Source organism: Lemur catta, chromosome 13, assembly GCF_020740605.2.
Source record: "Lemur catta isolate mLemCat1 chromosome 13, mLemCat1.pri, whole genome shotgun sequence".
Lineage (NCBI taxonomy): Eukaryota > Metazoa > Chordata > Mammalia > Primates > Lemuridae > Lemur > Lemur catta.
Window position 1 is genome coordinate 26,851,211 of NC_059140.1, and position 26,627 is coordinate 26,877,837.

The 26,627-nt window shown below is 35.2% G+C and overlaps 1 protein-coding gene across 1 annotated transcript in view; it reads right to left on the bottom strand.

Moving 5' to 3' along the window:
* The window catches only part of GPC5 (glypican 5), a 1,297,628-nt gene that overhangs the window by 961,662 nt on the left and 309,339 nt on the right, over positions 1–26,627 (bottom strand). The window contains exon 5 of the mRNA XM_045567085.1: positions 4,092–4,217. Coding sequence (XP_045423041.1) covers positions 4,092–4,217 — 126 coding nt within the window. The remainder of the gene's footprint in view (positions 1–4,091; positions 4,218–26,627) is intronic.

Below are 26,627 nucleotides of genomic sequence, written 5' to 3' on the forward strand. Positions count from 1 at the left end.
GAAGCGTTTGGCATAACTTCTCTAAGAATGAACTTGTGAGTATTATAACCCCAACCATAAAAGAAGAAAACAGTCTATCATTCCCAAATGCGGTATACATTCACTTGGTATTCATTTCCTCAGAATTGAATGGCATTGTTTATCTCAGCTAACTGCAAGTCTCTGAAATGAATATCTTATATGAGGATTACTTAGATTTTTTTTCACCACTAATCACTGCTATAGTTCATTTTTTTCTCAAGGAGAAAGTGGCTAATAACTGAAGATTGTAGTAGTCATCAGGACTTAACTTTATAAAGAAACCCTATTAGATTCAGCAGTTCAATACTGAAACATAACCATTAATGCTTTCACAAAACTATATTGCAAAATTACTGCGAAAATCCAAATTAATATATGTTAGATGCATAAAAAGAACTTTTTACAAAGTGACTTTTATTTTTTTACCAAGAGAATAATAAAAAATAGAAAACAATAATGACCCATAATTCTTATATCACTATAAGATGTTTTCATTACGAATAAATGTGCATATACAAATTAAAAAATATTATTAAAGCCTCACCCCAGTACTTTGTCCTAAAGTTAGGCATATTAACAATTTTCTTGTAACCCATCATTAATATTCTATACAAAACCAGCATAAATATCTATTTTACTTTTTCATATCTGCTGATGAAATACATACTATCCTATTGCTAGCTATATTTACTTAATAATTATTTAAAAGCATTCCACTGTAGCAGATATAAATATGTATACTTTTCAATGCTACATAATCAGCAAGAAAAAAATCAAACAACCCTATCAAAAAGTGGGCAAAGGACATGAACAGAGACTTTGCAAAAGAAGGTAGACAAATGGCCAACAAACATATGAAAAAATTCTCAACATCTCTCAATAGGCAAGTGCAAATCGAAACAATGAGATATCAATTAACTCCAGTGAGAATGGCCTTTATCAAAAAGTCCCAAAACAATAAATGTTGGCATGGTTGCAGAGAGATAGGAGCACTCATACACCGCTGGTAGGACTGCAAACTAGTACAAACTGTGGAAAATAATATGGAGATACCTCAAAGAGCTACAAGTAGAACTACCATTTGATCCAGCAATCCCATTACTGGGTTTTTACCAAAAGGAACAAAAGACATCCTACAAAAAAGACATCTTCACTAGAATGTTTATAGCAGTACAATTCACAATTGCAAAGATGTGGAAACAACCTAAGTGCCCATCAATACATGAGTGGATTAATAAAATGTGGTATATGTATACCATGAAGTTCTACTCAGCCACAGAAAACAATGGTGATCTAGCACCTCTTGTATTATCCTGGATAGAGCTGGAGCCCATTCTACTAAATGAAGTATCCCAAGAATGGAAAAACAAGCACCACATGTACACACCATCAAATTGGTTTTACTGATCAACACTAAATGCATAAATAGTAATAACATTCATGGGGTGTTGGGCAGATTGGGGTGGGGGAAAGGGATGGGCATATACACACCTAATGGGTGTGGTGTGCACCATCTGGCAGATGGACAGGCTTGAAGCTCTGACTCGGGTGGGGCAAAAGCAATATATGTAACCTAAACATTTGTACCTCCGTAATATGCTGAAATTTAAAAAATTAAAAATATATATATATAGAAAATACTTCAGGGTAAATATACCATAATCAATCAGATTTGATGGATATTGACATTTTTTCATTGAGTTTGCATCAAAAAAGAATCCCATCCTAAATTTACATCAAGAATTGACTGAGTCATACATAGAATTACAATTTAAGTTAAATTTTTTAAAAAGTAAAGTACGCATGAGAGTTAGAAAAGAGATACAATCCAGTCAACTTACTTCAGAGCATTAGGGAGTAAAGTCTTTGGAGAATTAAAGGAGATAACGCTTGTGAAAACCTTAGCTCACTGCTCCAAGATCAACAGGGCCAAAGCATGTTCGTGTTGGAAGTGGACCAGAGATGGTAGGAGGGAGCCCAGAATAGGTGAGGCTTATCTACTGGCCTGGGAACCAAGGCACGTAGGAATAGGTGGGAGACCCATGAGATAGGGATGGAAGAGGAAAATATGCTCAAGAATGGGAAAATGCCCATTAAGGCAATAAGGTTAGAAGAATTATTCAAAGAAAAATAAAGCAAAGCAAAGCAAAACTTGTTCACAGGAAAGGGAAGGCATGAGCTGAAAGCAAATGAGAACACTAAGAATCATTTACTCACTTTGCTTATCAGAAATGTGGACACTTTCCACAGAGAATTCTTGCTAAGATGTGCTTTACGTATTCATAAACCATGAATGAGGTCTTTAAAATACACTATGTAGAAGAAAATATAATCTTAGAGTTGAAAATAGTATCCTTCTAAAAAGTTTCCCAATACTATTGGTTTCTCCAATAGTATTTTCTATTACACAAACCCAGACCAACTAGTCAAGAGAGGAATGTGACAAATTGAAACTAAGGTTCTTGCAACTTTAGATTCAGATGATATAACGTAATATAATGGATTTTATACACACACACATTATATACTAAATTTTTCATTAATCACCATGGGATTGTCATTAGTTACTTTTACACAACAAAATTCAATTCCAGTTTGAACAAGGTGAAAAGAAACATTATAAGTCAAAGTAGAATTTAATTACTAGATCTAAGAAGCAAAAATCTTTTTGACATGAACATATAAAAACACAAAGAATCATGCATACTATCACTGCTCTCAATAAAGGCAAGAAAGAAATGTTTAGAAAATTCTTACATTTCAATGTCCAAGGAGCATAATGAAAAAAGAGCACTAGCCATATCTGCCAAATATTTTATTAAATTACAGTTCTTGCCTTTAATAATTTTTTTCAGTGACCTCTAAGTCTCTATGAGATATTCAGATATTGACAATAAAAGAATCATTTCAGATTTTATATATTAAATAATTTTAACTATAATGAAAATGATCACCCAAAATATGTAAACAGCTTTCATCATATTAAAGTTAATTGTAGTATATTTAACATAATAAATTTAATTTGCTAAATAATATTTCAGATGAACTCATCACTTTTGTGGTTACTAAATCACCTATCTTCATAGACAGTAGGTGTGTTTGTAAGTCAGAAAATTTAATACCCTATCTTTCTTTATTGCAGACTGCTCAAAATAAAGTATATTTTAACAGATTCAAATCCAAAGTATATTTTTTAATATATTCAAGTCCAAAAAGTCAAGTGTATAAATAAAAATATATTTATTTGACATAAAATAAAAATACATTTTACTTATACACTTCTTTAATAGATTCAAAGCGAAACACAAAGCCTCATTAGCCTACATCCTATAATAATCACCAGCACTGGCAAATCAAGAGACTATTCCCCAACCAGTTTTATTGACCACAGAGGGAGAATTTATGACTTTCTCAAGCTCAGAAGATTTCTTAATATAGAAAGCAAAGGAAAAAAAAATACTGTCAAAGAAATTCTAGACAGGGAGGAAAAAAGGTAAAAATGAAATTTCACTCCTAAGTTTGAGAACAACTTACAACACACAAACAACGTGTCAAACAGATACACATAAAGGTGCCCTCACTATTATTATATTCTCCTCCAGCTCTCTCTCTAATAGGTCATTGTAGAATGGGCATATTAATACTGATAAGACACATATTCATGTAGCAATGAATCTTTGCATAAGCATTCACATTTCACTGAATTTCCTCACTTTCTAACACTCATGAAGTTAAGTGAAACAACTAAAATATTTGATAAACAACATAGACACATTGGATAGGAAATAAATGATGTGTAGTTTAAAAAGTGAGACTTTTGGGTAAATCATAGGTAGAAAAAGAGAGAGAAATTTCAAAATATCACAGAATGCCATTATGTTAATACTTCTTAAAGTGTCCAAAAGGATGAGTTTTTGGGGTTTTTTTTAGCAAACTGAAGAGAAGGAGTTAATGTGTACTCTCAACTGTGTGACAAAGTTAAAACTGATGTAATCCATTCAGGATTCAGGAAAAGAAAGCAAGGATGAAAGTAGCCACTAGGTTTTCACAGACCACAATGCGCAAAATACCTTTTCACTATATCTTCTCCATTCCAGCAGGGTACTCCTTCAGCAGCAGCTAATTCATTAACACAAAGCTGATCAGCCAGGCCTCCATAGAATGACCTGTACAGTCGAAGGCTGTTGATAAATTCTCTGAAGGGAAAACAAAGAAAACAATTAAAACTAAAAATTCATAGCAAAGGTCATCATAAACGGCATGTATTTTTATGCATAATGTTTAGGGTATAAATTTTTTATTTTCTCTACTAATTTCCATATATGTTAAATACTTTTTTAACTATTAAGACAAAAATACAGTATCTTCTAAGAAAGAATGCTGGTAAATATTTGAATTTACTCTTCAAATAAAAATTTTCCGCAGCTATGAGTCTTCTATAACACCAGGTCCAAGAAGTTATGAATAGTATACAAGGGTGCACAGACACACCCACCACTTCCTGTAGCCTCCCTAAAAGTCCTTACTAGCTGCTGGCATCTAAACCATGGTGATACTAATTATTTTCTTTTCCATGTAGAAAATGTCAGAGGTTTGCAACATGCTAATTGATTGCTTACTGATTAAAAGTTTAGTAGACTTGGGTTGTTTTCCTATCTGTATCTTTTCCTGGTATCTAAGAACATAAAGTAATGTGTCTTTACCAAACATGACCCAAAATACATATATGTAATATATTCTATTTCAGAAGCATGAAAATTAAAGTTATTAGAAGGAATAATACATTAACTAAAATTCTTTTCCTCCCACACTACTTCTTCTCCCCATATCAATTATAGGAGGGATAATTTAAAAAAAAATCAGTTTTTCGCTTTTGTTTGTGTTCTCATTGAATTTAGAAAGAAAAGACTTTAGAGTTTTAACACCAAGGCTTTAGAGTACTGAAAACTTGAGTTTTATCATTTCAAAAGACCAAATCCTAAGATTTTGGTTATAAATTTTTTGACATAAACAAGTATTTTGGAAAAAGAAATGAAAGGCCTAGCCTGACACAAAGGAGATGACCTCTAGACTAGAAGGAAGGGGCAGGAAAAGGAAACGGAAGGAAAGCAAATTTTAGAAATTCATGGAATGAGCAGTTGAGATGCAGCAGTTATGAAATGGCATCCCTTATTAAAATTAAAAACACAATTTCTTTAAAAATGAGATTTAAGAAGAGGGCTGACTCTAAGTTATAGCCAGAGTAACAAATTTTTTAAAAATTAAATCTGATTTTGACAGCACTGTTGCTCAATTTCATTGATTTTATAATTCTCTCTCACATTGGTTCTTAAAGAACTATTCGTGGAAATTGCTGGAGTTGACCTGTTGGAAGGATAAATGTGATTTTCAAACATATAACATCAGAACTCATAGAGAAAATCAGGAGTTATCACGGCAAGTATTTGATGAGTATTTAACCAAATTTTTAGCAAAGTTTGATCAAGTAAGTGATAACAAAATGGCTGCAAGAAGCATAAATCTGACCCAACTCATGCATTCCGATTAGTAGGGACATAGCCATCCTGGAAAGACTTATTTTCTAGTAGAGAAAACTGACTTAAAGTAGTTAATATATAATATAATTACTGTTCTAGGAAGAAAAAACAGCTTTTTTTTTTTGATCAATCATAACAAATATAAGATTTGAGTCAGATTTATGCTTCTTTTTTTTTTTTTATTTCAGCTCATCATGGGGGTACATAAGTTCAGGTTATATACATTGACCATGTTCCGCCCATCCCCCTGAGTCAGAGCCTCAAGCGTGTCCATTCTCCAGACAGTGCGCCTGGCACTCACCATGTAGTCATACCTCCATCCCCTCCCCCCACCCCCCCACCTCCCCGGGTCAGCACCTTCAAGCATGACCATTCCCCAGACGGTGCGCAATGCACTCATCATGTAGGCATACACCCATCCCCTCCCCACATACCCCGCCCCCGTCTCAGTCTGATATCCAATTGGTATCCTTCCCTGATGTGCATTTAGGTGATAATCAGGGAAACCAATTATCTGGTGAGTACATGTGATGCTTGTTTTTCCATTCTTTGGATACTTCACTTATTATAATGGGTTCCAGTTCTCTCCAGGAGAACCAAAGAGATGTCGTATCATCGTTATTTCTTATAGCTGAGTAATACTCCATGGTATACATATACCACAGTTTACTAATCCATTCGTGGATTGATGGGCATTTGGGTTGTTTCAACATCTTTGCAATTGTGAATTGTGCTGCTGCTTCTTGCAGCTACTAAAGTCTAATTGAGGAAACAGGTCAGCTCTTTTTTAGAAAGGTGAGGTTTAATGAATGGAAGGATCTGTAACTCTTGTCCTGAATTTTATTCACTATAAATGATCACTTGTTTGGAATCAAAGAGTCTTCTAGAAATGAAGAGGCCAGGCACAAATAGATGTAATGTTAAGACTTTGAAATGATGGTGTAAAACCAAATGGACTTTTTTTATGGACCCCAAACCGCCTACTCCAATCTTGGTGAATAGTGCCCTAGGTTAATCTGTCCCTTCACAACGAATAGATCCTAGTGTGGAAAACTTTGCATCTGGCTCTCCCAGTCTCCTATCACAGCGCTGTACTGCCATTGCCGTAGTCCAAGCCCTTATCATCTTTCTCTAGACTTACTGAAGTAGGCTTATGTATCTCCAGTCTCTTCTCTTAACAATCACCTCCCATCCTCAATGAGAGCTGCCTTGTAAAATTCAAATATGATATTCCACAGATTATGCCACTACTTGCCTAAGGTGCCTCAATGGCTATTGTCTACAACATAAAATCCAAGTGTCTTGGAAAGGCATCTAAGGCACCTTCTCAGCTCAATTTCAACAGCAACCCAAACCAAACTTTAAGGACCCACACAAGTAAGGTATTTGCCATTCCCTAAACGTACCTTCACACCTTTGCATATACTTGCTCTGAAAGGATTGTATTTTAAAAGATTTCTACTTCTTCCAGGGATCATAGCTATCCCTTATTGGTCACAAAGCAATAAACACTATTGAGCACTAACTTTTGTGTTGGCATTAGGGATTGCCAGGTAAACAAAACAGTCCTTGCCTTTTAAGAACACACATTTTGTGAAAACCCACAATAATAAAACAGTGTTAATAGTGACACATTTGAAGACAGGAGAGGAATCAGGAAATATTTACAAAACAAGGTAGTACTTCAGCGTTCCATGAAAAACAAGCAAAACAAAACAAAAAACCAGGATGAGCAAAGGCAATAGGAAAAAGAATACCAAGTAGTATGCCGTTGAGTTTGTGGGGACTGTGATTATGGGCATGAATTATGGTTAAAAAGGTAGGAAGAGATCATATCCTAATCAGTCTCATTGATCATCATAATTTCTATGTTATCCAGAAGGCGGTTGGAGACAAAAGTTTTCCAGCAAGCAACAGTATCATCATGGCAGCAACAATGGAAACAGAAAAGCAAGGAGGTCACCTAGGGGGCTCTGACCTCAAGGAGAGAAAAACTGAGGGTGTGAGAAAGAACCTGCCAGTGGGCGGCATAAAAATGGATAGATTTGAAAGACATTAGCAGTCTAGAGTTGACAGGTAAAGCAAGAATGTTCAGACAATTTCTAATTGTCTTTTTTCCCTCTGAGGTGACTGAGAGGATGGTTGTGTCATTCTGAGAGATAAGAAATTAAGGAAAGCAAATTTCACCTTCTCAGTGTCCCACATGGTACTTATGGTCATCCTCATCCTGCTCAAAATTTTCATCTTTCCAAGACACATATCACTTTCTAGGCTCCCATGTAATATACATATTTATTAGGCTTTATTGTTTCCTGTCTCCCTGCTCTAGAATAAACTATTCAGGCAGGCAGAGATTTGTTTTGTTTTGTTTTATTTTATTCACACTATAGACCCTAGAGCAGTGGTGGTGGCATAGAGTAGACCCAAAAAATTATTATCAAATTAATAAGTGAGTGAAAACTAAGGAATTTGTAATTCCATTCTTGACATGCTCAGTTTGAGATTTCTTTAGAACATCCAGATAGAGAACACTGCCTTCTAACTTACTCTGTGTAAATGTCATCTCGGGATCCTGCCAAAATGCAGATTCAGATTTAGTACCTCTGAGTGAGGGCTCGGGATACTACATTTCAAAGCAGCACTCAGATAAAGTTGATTGATACAAGAACCATGAATATCATGGAAGTTTTCTGTTAAATATGTGACCTTGGAACACAGTGGACAGGACATGTGATGTGAGACCCATCACCCAGGGAGGTGGTGACTGAAGTCATGGATATAGACAAAAATCTCTTAGGAAAACAGTATGTCAGAAGTAGAAAGAGCAAAGAAGAAAACTTCAAAGTTAAAGTGCTATGAAAACTAAAAAATGAGTGAATTTAGTGAAATTAGAGAGATTCTCCAAGTATAAAATGCCATTATGAGAAGTTAATAAAATACTGAAAGCATCCTTCCTATTGTTATCAACTGAATTGTGTACTCCCCCTCAATTCATCTGTTGAAATCCTAACCCTAATGTAACTGCATTTGGAGGTAGTGCCTTTAAAGAAATAATTAGGGTTAAATGAGGTCTTATGGATGTGTCCTGATCCAATATGACAGGTGTCCTTATTAGAAGACAAAGATATGGGGATGTGCATGCACAGAGAAAAAGGCCACATGAGAACAGAGGGGAAGGTGGCTGTCTATAAGCCGAAGAGCAAAGCCTCTGAAGAAATCAAACATTCTGGCACTTTGACCTTGAATTTCAGTCCCCAGTACTGTGAGAAAATTCATTTCTGTCATTTAAGGCACTCAGTCTGTGACATTTTGTTATGGTAGCCCTAGCAAACTGAAACAATAATTAAAGCATTCAAAGTAATAGACTTCATATTCTCTGTATGATGAGCATTAAAAAGAGGGTGAGAAACTATAAGTGGAGAGTCCCAAAAAGGGAAATTAAAGGAGTTTTTTTCATGTATACATTTGTTTAACTATGGAAGAAATTGGAAAATATTCAGGTATAAATGGGAGGAGATAACAAGGGTTTGCAGTCATTAGCTTGTTCTCCAACATTGCAATTCTCTACCTCCTGGGCACACAGTAGAGAGTAAAGGTACTCTTTGAAGTTGGCTTTAGCCATGTGACTTGCTTTGGGTTCTATCAAATGTATGCAGAAGTAATGTATGTTCCTTTCAGGCTTAAGTAAAGAACTAGTGTGGCTTTGCCAGTTGCTGTTTTCCTCTCCCATGATGACTGGCATGTTTCAGATGGAGGCTTCTCTTGTCATTCTGATTGTTAAAATCTAGGTAATTTGAGCAGTAATTTCAGCTGATCTGAAATGGGCACAGGTTGTGAATAGAAACACAGTTTTATTGTTCTAAGCCAATGGCATGTTGGGGAAGTTTGCTACTGCATCATAACTTAGTCTTTCTTGATTGATACAATAATAATAGAAGAAAATTAATAATTGATAGATCGCCAATTTTGAAAAGGAGAATGAGGAAGGATTACTGAAAACAAATAGAGTGCTTAGCTTTGGAGAAGATTCTCTAAGCCTAAAATAAGGGAAGAAAGTCTGTGTGAATGTTGAGATAAGTTTTGGTTTGTGAAGATAGAAATTTGAAGAGAGATCCTATTTTGGAACATAATATTCTGTGCTTGGCAGTTTTTAAATCACAGGAATTTAGTGTTGCAAAATGACCTTGCATTGAAGAACCAGGGGATCCAGATTAGATATAGAAAAAATAATAATTGAATTGGCAGGAAATGAAGGTGTTAAAGCATTAGTAGCCATAGTGAGGTCAAAAAGACTTACCTACTGCCACAGAGCCAAGTAATGTTGGTCCTATTACAAGAATTCACACCTCAGTTCCCAGGTCAATGCTCAAACTACTACCCACATGACTCCTTTTCCAGTTTTACATAAAATATCTCAATGAATAAAGTACTGTATTCTGAGAATTATTCTAAATTTAAGTTGCTGGGAGAGTGACTCAATCCATACAATATTTTCTACTGTTATGAAAATATTTCTAGTTAAAACTTGGAGCATAATAAATGCAGGGACATGTTAAAAGTGTCAGCTAATTATCCTTCAGGGACTCCATCACATCTGTTAACCATCTTGGCTTTGAAACATTTCTAGAATACAGAAATCAGATATAATTATTAAGAGGAACACTTTGAAAATATTTAAAAGAAAAAAGGAAAATGTTCTTTATCTGAATATTTATTCAAAGCCTCTATGTCTGAGACAGACAAGAACTGTTAATTTCTTATTTGGGCTTGCAACAGTTTAATATTTGATCCCCTTCCCTTTAATGTATTCCCTATCCTCTAACCAGAATCGACATTAGAAATCTGCCATACCACTTCCCTGCTTGTAAATGCTAAACCACTTGGATAAAATGTCTTACCATAGCACATGACCTCCCATTCTTTATATCTTAGCCTCATTCCATGACAGTCTCCCTTCCCTCTACTCACCTACCCCAGCCAAAAGCCACACACTTATATACACATTGCATAAAACATCTCATTATTTAATGAACATGTTTCTAGGCTCAGCACATAGTTTCCTCCACTGGAATTGCCTTATCTTCCTACTTCATTCTCAACCTTCTGCCCATCCTACAAGATCCAGCTTATACCTCACCTTCTCTCTAACTCCTTCCTTGACCAACCTATGCAGTGTTTGTTGGTTCACCTCTGTTTCTCATGTAGCACTTGTCTGTGGCCATATTATAATTCTTTCTATCTGGGATCATAATTCCTCTGTTTGCAGGTTTGCCTCCCCAAGTAGAGAATGTGTTCTCTAAAGGAAAGAGCCATGTTTTCTTCGTATCTCCAGGATTTGGATCATAGTTTGGTATCCAACAGGCGCTCAGCAAATTCTTGTTGAAATAGCCCCAGATGCAGTCTTACTTTTGAACAGCTTCTAGAATTGGAAGCTCCATCACCTAATCTCAATGAGAATGGCTTTTATCAACTCCTAAAACAATCAATGCTGGTGTAAATGCGTATAGAACAGGACTCTTATACACTGTTGGTGGGACTGCAAACTAGTACAACCTTTATGGAGAATAGTATGGAGATTCTTCAAAGAACTAAAAGTAGACCTACCATTTGATCCAGCAATCCCACTACTGGGAATTTACCCAAAAGAAAAAAAGTCATTTTATCAAAAAGCCACTTGCATTCATATGTTTATTGCAGCACAATTCACAATAGCAAAGATGTGGAATCAACCCAAGTGCCCATCAGTTCATGAGTGGATTAATAAAATGTGGGATAGATATATACCATGAAGTACTACTCAGCCATAAAAAAAATGAGTTAATTCCTTTTGTAACTATCTGGGTGAAAGTGGGGACTATTTTCCTTAGTGAAGCAGTGCAAGAATGGAAAAGCAAACACCACATGTACTCACTATTAAATTGGATCTAACCTAACAGCACTCATATGCACAGATAAAAGCAAAACTCAATGGAAATCAAGCAGGTGGCAGGGGGAAGAAGGGGATGGGTGAAATCATATCTAATGGGTACAATGTACACTATCTGGGTGATAGGCACACATATAACTTTGTCTCAAGTTGCATAAAAGCAATCCATCTAACCAAACATTTGTACCCCTGTAATATTCTGAAATTAAAAGATAAATAAATAAAATTTGAAAAACAAAAAAAAGAATCTCCTATAAGAAGTGTATTTTATGAAATGATAATGATAATTTAAAGTTCTTAAAGAGCACAGGTGGCTTAGGAAACTTTAAATTAGGGGACCTATTCCTAGATCATGACAAGGCATCAGACAGAACTTTCTGGTGTGTTGCATTAGAAAATGGAAGGAATCTGTAGGGCAGGGCTGCAAGCTGTGCCAGACTCTACTAAACAGGCTCAAGACAGCTCTTATTTACACGTAATGTTGAAAATAATACGTAGTGGCATCAATATTTAGTCACACTGCTGTGTAAGATAGCTATCATAATTAATACATCACAGATATGCTGTGTTGTGAAGACAGAGATAGAAAGAGCCTTAGAGATCATCTGTCCCAGCAGCTTTCTATCCTAGCAGCTCTCTGTCCTATCTGCACATTGTCATCATCAAGGAAACATTTCAAACCATACAGCTGGATTTCTCCCTCAGACAATCAGATCTATTGGTCCGGGTGGGGCCCAATCATCTGAATTTTCTGAAAGCTTTCTATGAGATCCTAATGTGTACCCAGGATTGAGAATGAGTGACAAAGCCCAACCCTCTTAGTTTATAAATAAAGTGAAGACAAGAGAAGTGAAAAGACTTGTGACAAGTAACTAAGGTATAGTTCAGCTTGGCATTTAGTCAATGCAGACTTTGAAGTCTTGTTTAATGAATTAATTAAAATTTCCATCACTTAGCAATGCCTAGTTGATATTGGATACTAAATCAAAGTTGAATGATCTTTAGATAGAAAAATATTCCCATCTGTTTTTAAACATTTACAGAAATTATCATATTTTTAACAAAACACACTCATTAGTAGACTGTTACACTGGAAAACACAGATACATCACTTCTGCCTGTCAAAATATGCACTTAGAATGCAGTATGTTCAGACCGGAGTTTTCTATATATTTTGACCAGTCTGAAATGTCTGGTGTAGGAAGCAGGGAGTGGGGTAAATTCTAATCACTGGCTAATGACCAGCTTTGTACCCGGCGCTAGCACAGCAAAGCAGAAAAAAGCTGTAGCACAATTGCTCATTCATAGCCTGCAGACTTGTTTGCCCTGAGCTTACTGAAGGCAAGGGAGAAACATGGACGAGCATAGTTATTGCTTCATTGCTTCCCATGCCCTGGAGGCCAAGAGTGCCAGCAAGGTCTCCTGATATATCACGTGGTAAAATAATACAAAAGGAAACGCAACCCACCCTGAAGTAGTCATTTTTGGGTCTGTTGACAAAGGAATCCTCAGTTACTATTGTAAAATTGAGCAACCCTTCCCACTGACTATACTATTATGATTTATTTTAGTCATTTTTAATTATCAAAGTAACATATCTTTTTCTAAGTAGTAGAATAATTAAAAGGCACATGAAGACCAAGTTGATAGCCATCCTTCCATTGTGTTTCCATCCCTCCCTCCTCAGGCAGCCAATAGTAACAGTCTAGTGTTTATCTTTCTTCAGCCTTCTCTACTTGCACACTAACAAGCAACCAAAGATAAACCAACAGATATAGAAAGATAGAGATGGTTTGGTTTTATAAAATTAGTACCAAGCTATACTCATGCATGCAATTGGTTTTTCTCACTTAATAGTATATCAAGTATATCATGAACCCCTTTAAAATTAATAAATATAGGTCTAACTTAAATTAAATTTTAAATATAAATTATCTTTATAATATTCCATAAACTGGATATCACAGCACTAGTGTAGCCTACCAAAATATTTCACTAAGCTAATTTATGTTTTAATTTATAAGGCTGACATATAGTTTCAAACTTTGCTGTTCTTCTGGGGAGCTATTTACCTTATAGTATATAGCTCTAATCTACATTTGATTTTGCATGTCATTTAATTAGACATTGCTTGAAACAAAGCTATTTTCCAAAGTCATACCTCTCAATCTAATGGGAATTTGTTTCATTTAAAACGTTTATAAATTGTCACATATTGCACTTCCACTCTTTCTCCCATTGAATACAATACAAAAAATTAGAGACTATTTCTAATTTTGAGAAAAGCTAGTTATGTGGAAAAGTATTGGAAAAGAATCTTATTTTCAAATGGAGCTTTTCTCTGTGGAATGTCTCAGACCACATGTTTCTTTATTTAATGACATAAATTGATTTTTTTTTCTTACCCCTAAAGTCAGTCCACACATAATACAGAACCCAAATTAAAAGCAGTGCCTAGTACACTGTTTGAAAATATCTGTAGAACAAAGGTCAAATGTGCAGCTTGCTAGTTAATGGCCTGAGGCGAAGTTAAGGTTAATGTGGCATTAATGAGCAGGCTGGGCCCTGTAGAGATGTCTGACCACAGCTGTCAAACAGTAGACATTTAAAATGCCAGTCTCCTGCTCAGCAGAGGAAATATATAATTACATGTTTCTAGATAAGGACTATTCTCTCTTGCTGTTCTGAATCTATATTTAATCATTTAACTTATTCTCACCTAAGTCATTCTGTTTGACAAAATATTTATAGAAATCTTTAGAACAGAAAAATATTTAGATTTCTATTGTACAACAAAAACAGTTCTCATTGCAAATGCTTGAAAATAATTAAACTTGTACAGTTAGATGGGCTACAGGAAGAGTTGGAGTCTAGTTTCTTGGCCTGTTTCTCTATAAACTATGTGATGTATGGAGAGATGGGAGGAGAGGGTGAATACATCACTGAGAAACAATGCAATGTATGGCGCCACTTACCACAAATGAAAATGTGTTTCAAGCACATTACATTCATATTTGATTAAAAAGGAAAAAAAATCTATATTTTTTTTCTAAAAGAGTAACTCAAAGTCTGCTCTCTGAACCCCTCCTGAACCCACTGCTCATTGTGGAAACTGTGACCTAAAGATGCACCATTCTCAAAGGGAAGGACTTTTTTTTCCTGGTTAAGTGATTCCAGGTTTTCCTTTCTGCATAGGAAATCTTGTTCACATGACATGATTTCTCTTTATTACAGGATTTACTGTAATTTCTCAACAAAGTTAAAGGGGTTAAGGTGGTAGATTGGGGAGCAACAGGGAAAGTAATGGGAAGGAGAAATAGAAAGCAGCACACAAAACACACCAATATCCTCACAGACCCTTTGCAGAGAGTTCTTTCTAGGCAGATGCTTCATGTTTGGCTCTCTCTTGTAATTTTACGTTAGCCCTGAGCTGGAAGTTCATAGGCATCTACAGAATTAGGATAGATGCCTCTATTCCTCACTTTTCAATGACCTTCCAAACCCAACACATTACCATTTAATGTCCCAGTAAAAAGCTCCCTTTCTGAAAGCATCCTCCTCTAAAAAGAGTGATTTAAACCAGTTGTCAAAACCTGGTTTTCAAAACTAGCTCAAACACCATTTTCCCATGTTGTAAAAATGTACCTTAAAAAGCTCTGACTCTGTTCTCCATTAGAAAGGACTTTAAACAAAGACATCAACCCATTTATGAAAATAAACACTAGGCCAAGTGTTTAAGATTTAAAACAAATTAAATAGTACTAAGGAAATTGGGCATCTATCACAAAAGAGATGTGATATAATTTTTTTACCTCTTATAACTTTTTTCTTCATTTTAATTAAGATATGCAATTGATTGTTCAGTTCCACTAGTTTAAAGAATCATGCTATTAGTTTTTCAGTTTGCAAATCTAATGATTCTAATATATGCCATTCACATAAAGAATCATTACTGAGTACCTGTATTATGAGATTCAGTATTTTAGGTCAAATCTTGAATATTCCTCTTTTGGCAGTAAGATATTTTCTGTGGCTGCTAACATTTTAACAATAAACTTCATGACTTAGGGGACAAGAACATAATCTGAACAATATTTTCCCCTCTCAGCATTAGCAGAACATTAGTAAGATACTTGCCCTTTAGTAATCTGCCAATAAATAGCCTTCTCCTACCCTATTTTTTTCATTTTGTAATTACAATTAAATATTCCTTCTTAACTCCACCCACAAATTTATCTGATTGGTGGACAACATATACCTGGTACAAATTGTGCATCCGTGCATTTTCAGATACTCTATATATTTCATTCTAAATACTTGTGTCCCTGGACTCTGATATACAAACGGGCTTTATGGTTAGGAAATCTATAATTAACAAAGTTTCAGAGAAAACAAGCTATTTTAGTCTTCAACTTTATTCCTGTTATCATGGTAATTTTCATTTTGGAAAATATTGCTGTTGAATGTTACATGTGATTGTGGTATTATTTTATGCCCAATTTCTGATGGATGGCATAGAATATTTCCTACCAGAGAGAATTAGTATATAATCACCTTCCCTTATGACATCTAAAATACTTCTATGTGATAGGAATTAAAATAATACATCCTTCCATTATGATTATTTATATGCATATTTGCTTATATAAGGTTTAGCTTAAACTGGAAAATGTTGACAACCAAATACAATTAAGATGATAAATCCTTTGAGTGTACTCAATTAGCAAGACCCCAGAGTTGCAGCGTTTCATATAGAACAAGATTCTTGCTGAAGGAGGATAAAACCAACACAGCAAAGGAGAAGGCTAAACCCCTTAACTTCAAAAGTCATCAGACAGAATGAATCATATTTTTGAGAAGGAAGTTTAATCTAAACCTCTATAACTCTATGAATATCGACTTAAACGAAAATCAACCTAAACAAAAAGAATTATCTTGAAACTTCCTTCAAACTCTCATTTGTTGCACTTCCAGGCAAAAACAAAAAACAAAAAACAAAACAAAAAAAAAAAAAACAAAGCACACACATAAGAATCACGGTGAAGCTGTTTGCCCTGGAAATGGTTGCAGATTTGTGTTTTGGAATGAGGATGGAAAAAGAAAAAGCACTGTCTCTACCAAATGATGTAATCCACTCTAGATGCACATTTTTTCTACTAGTTTGAGGAAAATCATCGGGAAATTGGTAGCTTTGTCATTTCCATTTAACATGCAACTGGAGGCAAATAATTGATATCTCTTGGTGCTTCCTTCTTTCTGTTTTTCCCTAATATGTGTATGTATCCTTTAGACACGTCAAATGCCATTGATAGATTTAAAATGTTGGAAATGTTCTTTACCATGCAAAACAAAGTGGAAGACAGTGCTTGGTACTCTTGGCTGTAGATGGAGGGCCCATGATGCTTCTAAATGCAATTAATTTTGCTACTTTGGTTAAAAGAGCAAGCTTCTCCCTTCATCTTAATTTATGCCCATAGATTCTGTGGAAAATTCTGAAATAATTTTTATATACTACTATAAAACTCATAAATTTCAGCATAGCATGAACTTGAGTCCTGCTTGCCTCTTCAAGATGTTCGGCAAAAAAAAAAAAGTGTGTGTGGGGAGGGAGCTGAATTTCTTTTCAACTCTGTGGATGTTTACTGACTTCCAAAGGAAAAGAAATAGAAGATTCACTTTTTGTGAGAAAAGAAAACATCCTCTCAGATATATTAGCTGAAGAGAATGTCATTCACAGTTTGAATTACTTGGTGGAGGGGTATTTTGAGACTTATAAATGAGATAACCCTACAGTAATCATTACACACACTATTGAAAGCTTCTAGCTCTCATCTGGCAAAGCTGCTACATGGAAATAGGTTTCTGGAGAACCAGTTTGAACACTGTCCAATTTAAAGGTTATTCTTCCTATGACTAGAAAAATTGTATCTTTCTATTCTTTTTGTAGTGAGAAATCTGGGGACATTTATTTCTACTCTCATTAACCTCACTAAAGTTGACAGCCTCAGGATGACAAATGTCATTAAGTGACTTGAGAACCTCGGCATTATGGAACAACAATGGAACTTGAAGGGTTTAGAATAAATCCTGTGCTCCCTGAGTTAAGCCTACTCTCATCTAAGAAAGCAAACTGTCAGAGTTCTAATGGCAGCTAGCGATAGTTACATAAGTTTTCTATAATTTCCAATAATTGATACCATCCAAACAATAAGTGGGTATCTGCTGGATACCAAACATATGTGCACTCATAACCATATCTAAGACTAATCACAATTTTAACTTCTATTTCATGCCAAGTGGTTAAAACTATCTCTTCTTTCAGGACAAGTTGTGTTTAATATTAGTTTTCTTTTCCATTGTGTGGATTTAGTTTAACATGTTTCATGAAGTAGCCATTAATTTTTCCATGAATATCTAGAAAGTATTTAATAAAAGCAAATTTTTTAAGGAATTTTGTATTTTTAATATCAGGTTTAGGTAGAGCAAAGTGCTTTTCAATGCAACAAAATTTTGCTTGTATTTGTTTATGAACTTTCTTTTCCTGGGAACGTTTTATCAGATGCTCAGTGGGATACATGATCCGGAAAGGTTAGGAACCACCAGCTTAAACTTTTGCCATATGTTTGTTCTGCCTTCTGGCATTTGTTTTTCCTGTGTGCCTGGTTTTTGACCCCCTGCAGGTCCTAATTTTCATTATTCATGTAGGTCTTGACTCTGGCCTGCTTGCAGCTTGTGTTCCCTCAGTGCCTACTCTGGTCTCACCTCTGGCCCCCTATCCAAACCTTTGTCTTGGCTTGGCCTGCCCTGCCCTGGAAGCCCTCACTACCACCACTTAATAAGCACTGTTTTAAATTAAACAGAAATTTTCTCATTGAAGGGAACATGACCTTTATTTTTGTAAATTAAACTTACAGGTAATAAATAATAATGGCACCTCAAAGAACTAACTTCTGTTTAGGAAATAGATTATAAATTGCTGTCCTCTTGTAATATTAATGATATTAAGTTTTTTCTCACAGAATTGACTTTTTTTCTGACCTATGCATATTTTTGTCCATTGAGTATTTGTATTTACAATTCATTACCAAGCCCAACATATCACAATACTAGTTTACCATATTAGCTAACACTCAAACCAGTGTGTAATATTATTTTAAAATTTAATTAATGTTGGTTTTGTTATTTTATACTGTGTTAGATAGGATTTGACTATGTAACTATAACTCATGTATTTTAAGCTAACTGATCCCATTTAATATGAATCTATTCCATCTACCTTGGCAATAATCCTAAATAAGATTAAGTGCTCTGAATTTGATATAGGTTTAAAATTTTTTCCTACATTTTATTATTTTAACCACTTCACTGCATTTTTCTTTGGTGTATAGGATATTAATTTGTTTTCATTAACAGTGACATCCTGTCTGTTGCCATTGACGGTGGCATCAGAATCATTCCCTGCCTCATTCCTCTCCTTAAATTCTGTAATTTCAAATGTCCTCTTTAGTTCCCATTCTCAATAAATGAAATTGTTAATGTTTCAAGTGATAACATTCTCACTCAAATCACAATTTAATAAATGCATTAGAATGAAATGGAAATGCCTGATGAAACAGTGTTCCAATTACATTCTGAAGAGAAAACTGAGAAAAGGAAAGACCCATAAAACAATTTAAATTATATTTTGTTTTAAACATTAAAACTCCAATATTTCTAAAAATTCTCCTTTCCTCACCTAGACATCAAAATCTCCTCTGATATTAAAATTATCTTCTTTTTATTAAGCACCTAAGACAGTCGCTATTACCCAAATACACACCCATGCTTGGAGCCAATCCCCTCAATCGCACATGCTTCAATGAGAGGCTTGGCTAATTGGAATGCTTGCTGGAGAACAGATGGGGCACTGATGTTGAGACTCTGTCTTAATTTATTGTCCTGGGGTTTTCCTAATTACCCACTTAATTGGCACAGCCACACCACTTTGAAATAATAATGTTCAGCTAATTATCACCGATTTAAGCTTGCTAATAGCTTATTCTTACCAACTAACTTCAAGAAATCAAACAGAGAGCAGGAACTGCCACAGGGAAATCACTCTGCCAGGGCTGGTTTAGACAGCTACATGAGTGCAATGTACTTTACAGCTGTGTTGATTTGGTTTCTGCCCAAAAAGGCCAAATAGTGATGTGTTATTGGCAGTTTAAAGGGGCAGTAGCTCTTCCTTGCCTTTCTCAACTTTGGAAACCTCTGTGACTGTTCTGTATCAAGCACTCAGAGTCTTTAATTAGTGCATTATTAGCATGCTATGTAAACTGAAAAAAATAGGGTAGATTGAATCAGTAAGATTACATCTCCAAAATACAATTGAAAGTACCCAACTTTATGGTTTGGTTCCCCTCTTCCCAAGCTAAAAGAAAACTTACACAATCCATGAACGAGCTTAGCACAACTCTTTATCCAGGGACATAGTTTAATAAGTAAATTTTCCTTCTTCAAAGGTTAGAAATATAACAAGGAAAAGGCAATGTATTCAATAGAAGGATTCTCCATAAAAAAAAAAAAAGAAAAAAAGGTTAGAAACGTGGGAATATTAAGAGAATTATCAACATTTAGGACAGGTTACTATAATCATGCCTTAGTTTATATGCATTCTCCATTTACTTTTAGGTACTTTTTCAAATTTAGACATCTCTGGGTCAGATTCCTTAGAAGCAGTGCCTTAGACAGGAGTTTGGATGCAGATGATTCCTTGGGGGAGTGCTCTTAGCAGAGGGAATAGGGGAAGCAAGATAGGGTGCGCAGGAAGGAGCTAAGTGGTGATGTGGTCTCGGCTTCAGCCTGATACCACAGGGAGTGCTGAAGCATGCACTTCAGCACGCATCTGGTCCCATCACCTTGAAGCAAGGGGCAAGCCTCTTCTACCCCCATGTCAGTCAGTCATAGTCTGTGACTGCAAGCGCCTGAGGTATGTGGGAGTCTAACCCCCTTCCACAGGTGGATGAGATGGGTGGTAGCCACTCTCCAAAATGATCTCCAATAATCTTCCCCTAATGTCTTCGTGTAGTCCCCTTCTACGCTGAAGAGAGCTGACCTGCATAACCTATGCAAAATTGTGGAAATGACAGTGCCTGACTTCTGAGGCCAGATCATAAAAGACTACAGCTCTGCCATGCTCTCTCATGGATTCCTTGTCCTGAGGGAAGCCAGCACAATGTTATGAAAACCCTCAGGCAGCCCTGTGGAGAGGTCATCATGACAAGAAACTGAGGCCTCCTGCCAACAGCCACATGAGTGAGCTATCTTGGGAGAGGATACTCCAGTCCCACTTAAGCCTTCAGATGACCGCAGCCCCAGCTGACTTCTTGACAGCAGTCTCTTAAAAGACCCTAAGCCAAAGCCCCACAGCTAATTAATTCCCAAATTCCTGACACACAGAAAATTGCATAATAAATGCTCATTGTTGTTTTAAGCGATTAAATTTTGGAATGATGTGTTAGATAGCAATAGATAAAGACTACAGCTGGCTTCTGTTTGTTGGAGGCAATTCCCCAGAGAATAGGGCAGCTGTGAGTTAGCAGCAGCCAGAACATAGCAGCCAGGAAGCAGATAAATCAGACAGGTGAAAGGGGTGTGAGTAAGGCAACAGGTGCAACCACTATCCTAGTTATTTCTCATGTTAAATGTGTTTCACTAAACTTTCCATACTACATACACACAGTATCATAGCAAGAACTTAATTATGGCTTAGACATTTATAGTTTTAAAAATGGCATCTGGCAAATGTAGAATTCAAGACCTAGTGAAAATATTCCTCAACAATGAAGGAAGATGTATACAGACAAACAAAAGCTGCAAAAATCCATCACTAGTAATAATCCATGAAAGATATTCTAAGACTAAAGCAAAATAATTCTATATAAACACACAAAACTGAACATTAAGAGCACCAGAAAGAATAAAATATGACAGCAATTATAAATAAATATTGACTATCTAAAAATAAGAACAACAATAATTGTCTTGTGAAAATGTTGGTAAAAGTAAGATATCTGTTGGCAAAATAACACAAAGGATAAAAAGAGAGTAATGGAGTGAAACTGTTCTAAGTCTCTTATATTGTTCAATGAAGTGGTAAAAGTTCTATTAATAATTTAAAGTAGATAGTAAAAATTAAAATTGCATATTGTGATCTCTGTGATAACCATTAAGAGAATATAAAGAAATACACATCTAAAAAGCTACAAGGCTGGGTGTGGTGGCTCAGGTCTGTAATCCTAGCACTCTGGGAGGCCAAGGCGGGTGAATTGTTTGAGCTCAGGAGTTCAAAACCAGCCTGAGCAAGAGCAAGACCCTGTTTCTACTAAAAATAGAAAGAAATTATCTGGCCAACTAAAATACATATATAGAAAAAATTAGCCAGGCATGGTGGTGCATGCCTGTAGTCCCAGCTACTCGGGAGGCTGAGGCAGTAGGATCGCTTAAGCCCAGGAGTTTGAGGTTGCTGTGAGCTAGGCTGATGCCACGACACTCACTCTAGCCCGGGCAACAAAGCGAGATTTTTGTCTCCAAAAAAAAAAAGCTACAAGAGGAAAAATATAATAAATATCTGTTAAAAGAAGACAAGAAAGGACGAATACAGAAAAAGACATGGAGAAAAGAGAAAACAAAGCAAGATGGCAGCCTTAAGCCCAACTACCTTCAGGATATCGTATTACTGTATAAAAACAGACTAAAGGTTTCAATTATAAAACAAAGACTGGTTAATCATAATTTAATAAATACTGATGGCCAACCAAAAATAAAAAAAGGGTGGCTAGTGAAATTATCTGTAAATGAATAATGGTAATGCTGGGGCTCAGTACATACCACCCCAAAATTTGACTGTAGGAGACCAGAATATGCCACCTCAGAATATAACTCTTTGGCACATTGGTTACCTTGAGATGGTTATTTTGAAAAACTGAAGACAGAGAAGTAGCTCTTTGTAGAAGAAGCTGACATTTTGTAAAAGAAGTTTACATTTATAAAGGAAATTTTCATTAATAAAGATATCTGAAGCAGGAAGAAAACTTTTAGGAGACAACTTTTATCACCTGAGAGACTTTTACCTGTACAACAAGGCAACCTTTATTCCTCGTACATTTCCTCCCCTCAGGCTCTGCTTACTTGTCTCTACCGCTCCCTAGAAACCCCAAGCCCCTATTCCTTTCTGTAGTTCAGGCTGCTATCTAAGCTTCAATCACCTGGCCCTTCTTGGAGTCTCATATTTTTGTAGGACTCCCATGCAAATGTACATAATTAAAACGGCTTTTCTCCTGTTAATCTGCCTTATGTCAATTTCATTCATACCCCAGCCAAAGAATGTAGAAGGGTGGAGAAAACCAATTTTCCCCCTCCCCTACTATCATATTAACATGACCTCAAAGGAATTGTTTGAATACTGTAAGGCTACATAAATAAAACTCTTCCTCCCTCATGAAAACTTGAAATGATTTTTTTAAGTGAAGGGGCCATTTTTTAATTCTAACAATTTTAAACAAAAAAACTTTCATAATATACTAAATCTAAAGTAAACTATGACAGTATGATTTTAAAAGACTATGCCTTACTTACATGTAAAATGCATTTTAAATTTTTAGTAAACATGGAATAACATTTATTTTCATTTACATTGGCAAAGCCACTGATGCATTTTACAATTTCTATAATATTTTTTCAACTACCACAGAAACTATATTAAACTATAGAAACTGCAAAATTATTTTGTTTCACAGCTTTCTTTTAATAGTTTTGGCTTGGTTTAAATTTATAGAAAATAATTTCTGCTAGAGGTATTCTCACGGGAATTGCCCAAAGTAAATAAAAAAAGAATAGCTAAGAAAAACTATTGTTAAACAAAAATTACAGGAGGCCATTATTTTGAACTAAGCTCCTACATAAGGCCCCAACAGACCAGAGCAAACCAAAATAAAGTCACTCATGCTAAATGCCATTTCATCAAACTGAAACTTTAAGGAAGCAAATAGATCCCAAAACAGACCAGGTTTTCCTGAAAACAGGAGACTCCAGTCTATCTGAGTCGGTATAATAAGAAAGTTTCCTCTGCTTTAACCCTTTGAAAAACTGATACAACCTGATGTTAACCAATCAGGTTTTTTTCTATTGTTCTGTTTCCTTGTTTCCACCTTTCAAAAGCCACTCTCCTGACATTGCCAAGTGGGAGCTCTCATTTTATTTTGGAGAATGAATTCTGATTCATGAATCACAAATAAAAGCTAATTAGATCTATAAATAAATTTATTATAATTTTGCCTTTTAACTCTATCATGGATAACATACTAATTAACTTCTAAAACCTAACTCAGAAAATATTAATTTATATTAACTTATTTTTTTAACTTCACTTTTTTTTTTTTTTTTAGAGTCAGGGTCATCCAAATTATAGTTCAGTGGCATGATCATAGCTCACTGCAACCTTGAACTCTGGCGCTCAAGCAATCTTTCCACCAGAGCCTCCTGAGTAGCTAGGACTGCAGGCATCTGCTACCATGCCCAACTAATTTTTTTAAAACATTTTTATAGAGATTGTCTTACTGTTGCCTAGGCAGGTCTCGAACTCCTGGCCTTAAGCAATCCTCCCCATCTCAGCTTCCCAAAGTGCTAGGAGTGCAGCTGTGAACCACTGCACCTGGCCAACTTCACTTTTTACGAATTACACAAGAGAGTGTTTTTTTTAATCATTTGGATGGATCATTTGCAAATTTATTTTTTGCTGGTCGATTTTTTTACAAAAGCTTTATTTTTGTCTTCATTAATGAGTTATAATAAGAAATTGAAATGAGTCAACAAGTGTTCTTGGCCAATTGTATTTTATCTCTATCTAGAGAGTCACTATCTCTACTATACACTAATAAAAAATTATTTATGCTGAGCATATGAAATGGTAAAAAAACAATATTAAAAAATTGAATACCATCAGCTTTCATGGAAATTTTGACTGGGGAAGTTTTAAATAATTTTTAGTGGGGAAAACATGATTTTAAAAAACACTTTTCATCTAAACTTTAAAATAACTGTGTGTGTTTATATGTATGCAATAAACATACCTATATTTCCTCAGACAGAAAGTTGAAGTAAGCACACTCCTCAATTCATTCCATACTATCATAATTTATCCTTAATACTCCTACTCTCATTTATTTTGCTATCTTAATTTATTTCTTCATCCCTTTCTATAGAGATGTCTTTCTATAAATACCCATTCTAACGTATATAATTAATATAAATACTTTGCCATATCCTATCCTTGAAAAAATATACTGATTTTATTTGTACATTTTTAATTTATATAAATGCTATTGCATTATTGTTCTCATTCTATTAAACCTTTTTTCTCTCTAAACAGAGTGATACTTTTTGCTATTTGATGTGTTCATTGTTTCTGACTGCTTCATAATGTTTCAAAGTCTTACATTTTACTTTTCTAATTTTCTTAGCTATGGACATAGAGTTTGCTTCTAACTCTCAGTTACCACAAATATTCAAGAATGCCTCCTTTGGATATGAGCAAGAGTTTCTCAAGGATACATCCTAAGAAGGTAGACTAGAGTGCATAGGGTACACGAGTTTTAACAGGTGTAGCAAGCTTCTCATCAGAATGGCTGTACCAGTGCATAGTATGATCACTCCCATAGAAAACCTAATCCCACCAACAGACCAAGCTGAGAAATAGAGTTCAGAAAAGTAGCCCCTTATAGCATTATCCTCATATCTTTTTCCAAATAAATGTATTCAGTATAACTCCAATCAAAACCCAACAAAAATATTTTAAAATACATTTGGAAAACAAATTCAAAATCATCTAAGAAAATTTTGAAAAACAAGAGTAAATGACATGACTTACAAGATTTTACAAACTCCTTGAAATCAAAAGCAATCACAATTAAAAACTGCAGAAGCAACTACTGGCTTATTAACAGACAATAGTCCAGAACAATTTCATATAGGGGTTATATATTTGTAAACTTAGAATGAGCATGGGGTGGAAAAAAAAAACAGTATGAAAAGGTTTGATTGCTTTAGAGTTCATTGGGAAAACTAGCTTAAGATATGGAAAATTTAAGTTGGAACCTTAAATTATAACACATCTAAAGATACATTATATAGTAAACACAATGAGAGAAATAAAACCATAGAGTTAGTAGAAAAAAAGTATAGTAGAATAAATTTTTTAATTGATTCTGGTAAGAAATTTTAAACAAGAAAAAATTTGATATTCTGGATATCAAAGTTAAGAATTTCTGTTACATAATGGTCATCTTAGACTAAGTTACTCATCAGTTAACTTTTATTTACATTTAAATGAATTATTACCTTAGATAGAAAACATTTTCAAAGTCTAAAAGAGATAAATTAATACAGAGAACGTAAAAAGGAATGTCTACAAATGGATAAATTAAGTTTAAAATGGAATCTAGTAGGAAACCTAGTTAACACAGAAAAGGAGGAAACTCAGAAAAAACAGAAAAAAATATAGGAAATACTGTAATACAATTTTTAAAAACTATACTTAATATTGTTAGAGTGATAAAATAGTTCATCCATGAAACAACACTGGAGTGTGAATTTAAAGAATAAGGCCGGGCGCTGTGGCTCACGCCTGTAATCCTAGCACTCTGGGAGGCTGAGGCGGGTGGATCGCTCGAGGTCAGGAGTTCGAGACCAGCATGAGCAAGAGCCAGACCCCGTCTCTACTAAAAATAGAAAGAAATAAGCTGGCCAACTAAAATATATATAGAAAAAATTAGCCGGGCATGGTGGCGCATGCCTGTATTCCCAGCTACTTGGGAGGCTGAGGCAGGAGGATCGCTTAAGCCCAGGAGTTTGAGGTTGCTGTGAGCTAGGTTGATGCCACGGCACTCACTCTAGCCAGGGCAACAAAGTGACACTCTTGTCTCAAAAAAAAAAAAAGAATAAGATAAAGAACAAGAAAAAATACTTGGAAATTAAAGATATAAAAAGAAACATCACTTTATTTACCACAGAAGGAATTCACAATCTCTTCACCTAGTTCCCACTTCACAGCTTCAGAGCACCTTGACTGAAGTAAGGCTTGGAGTCCATTGAGAAAGAACCCAGCA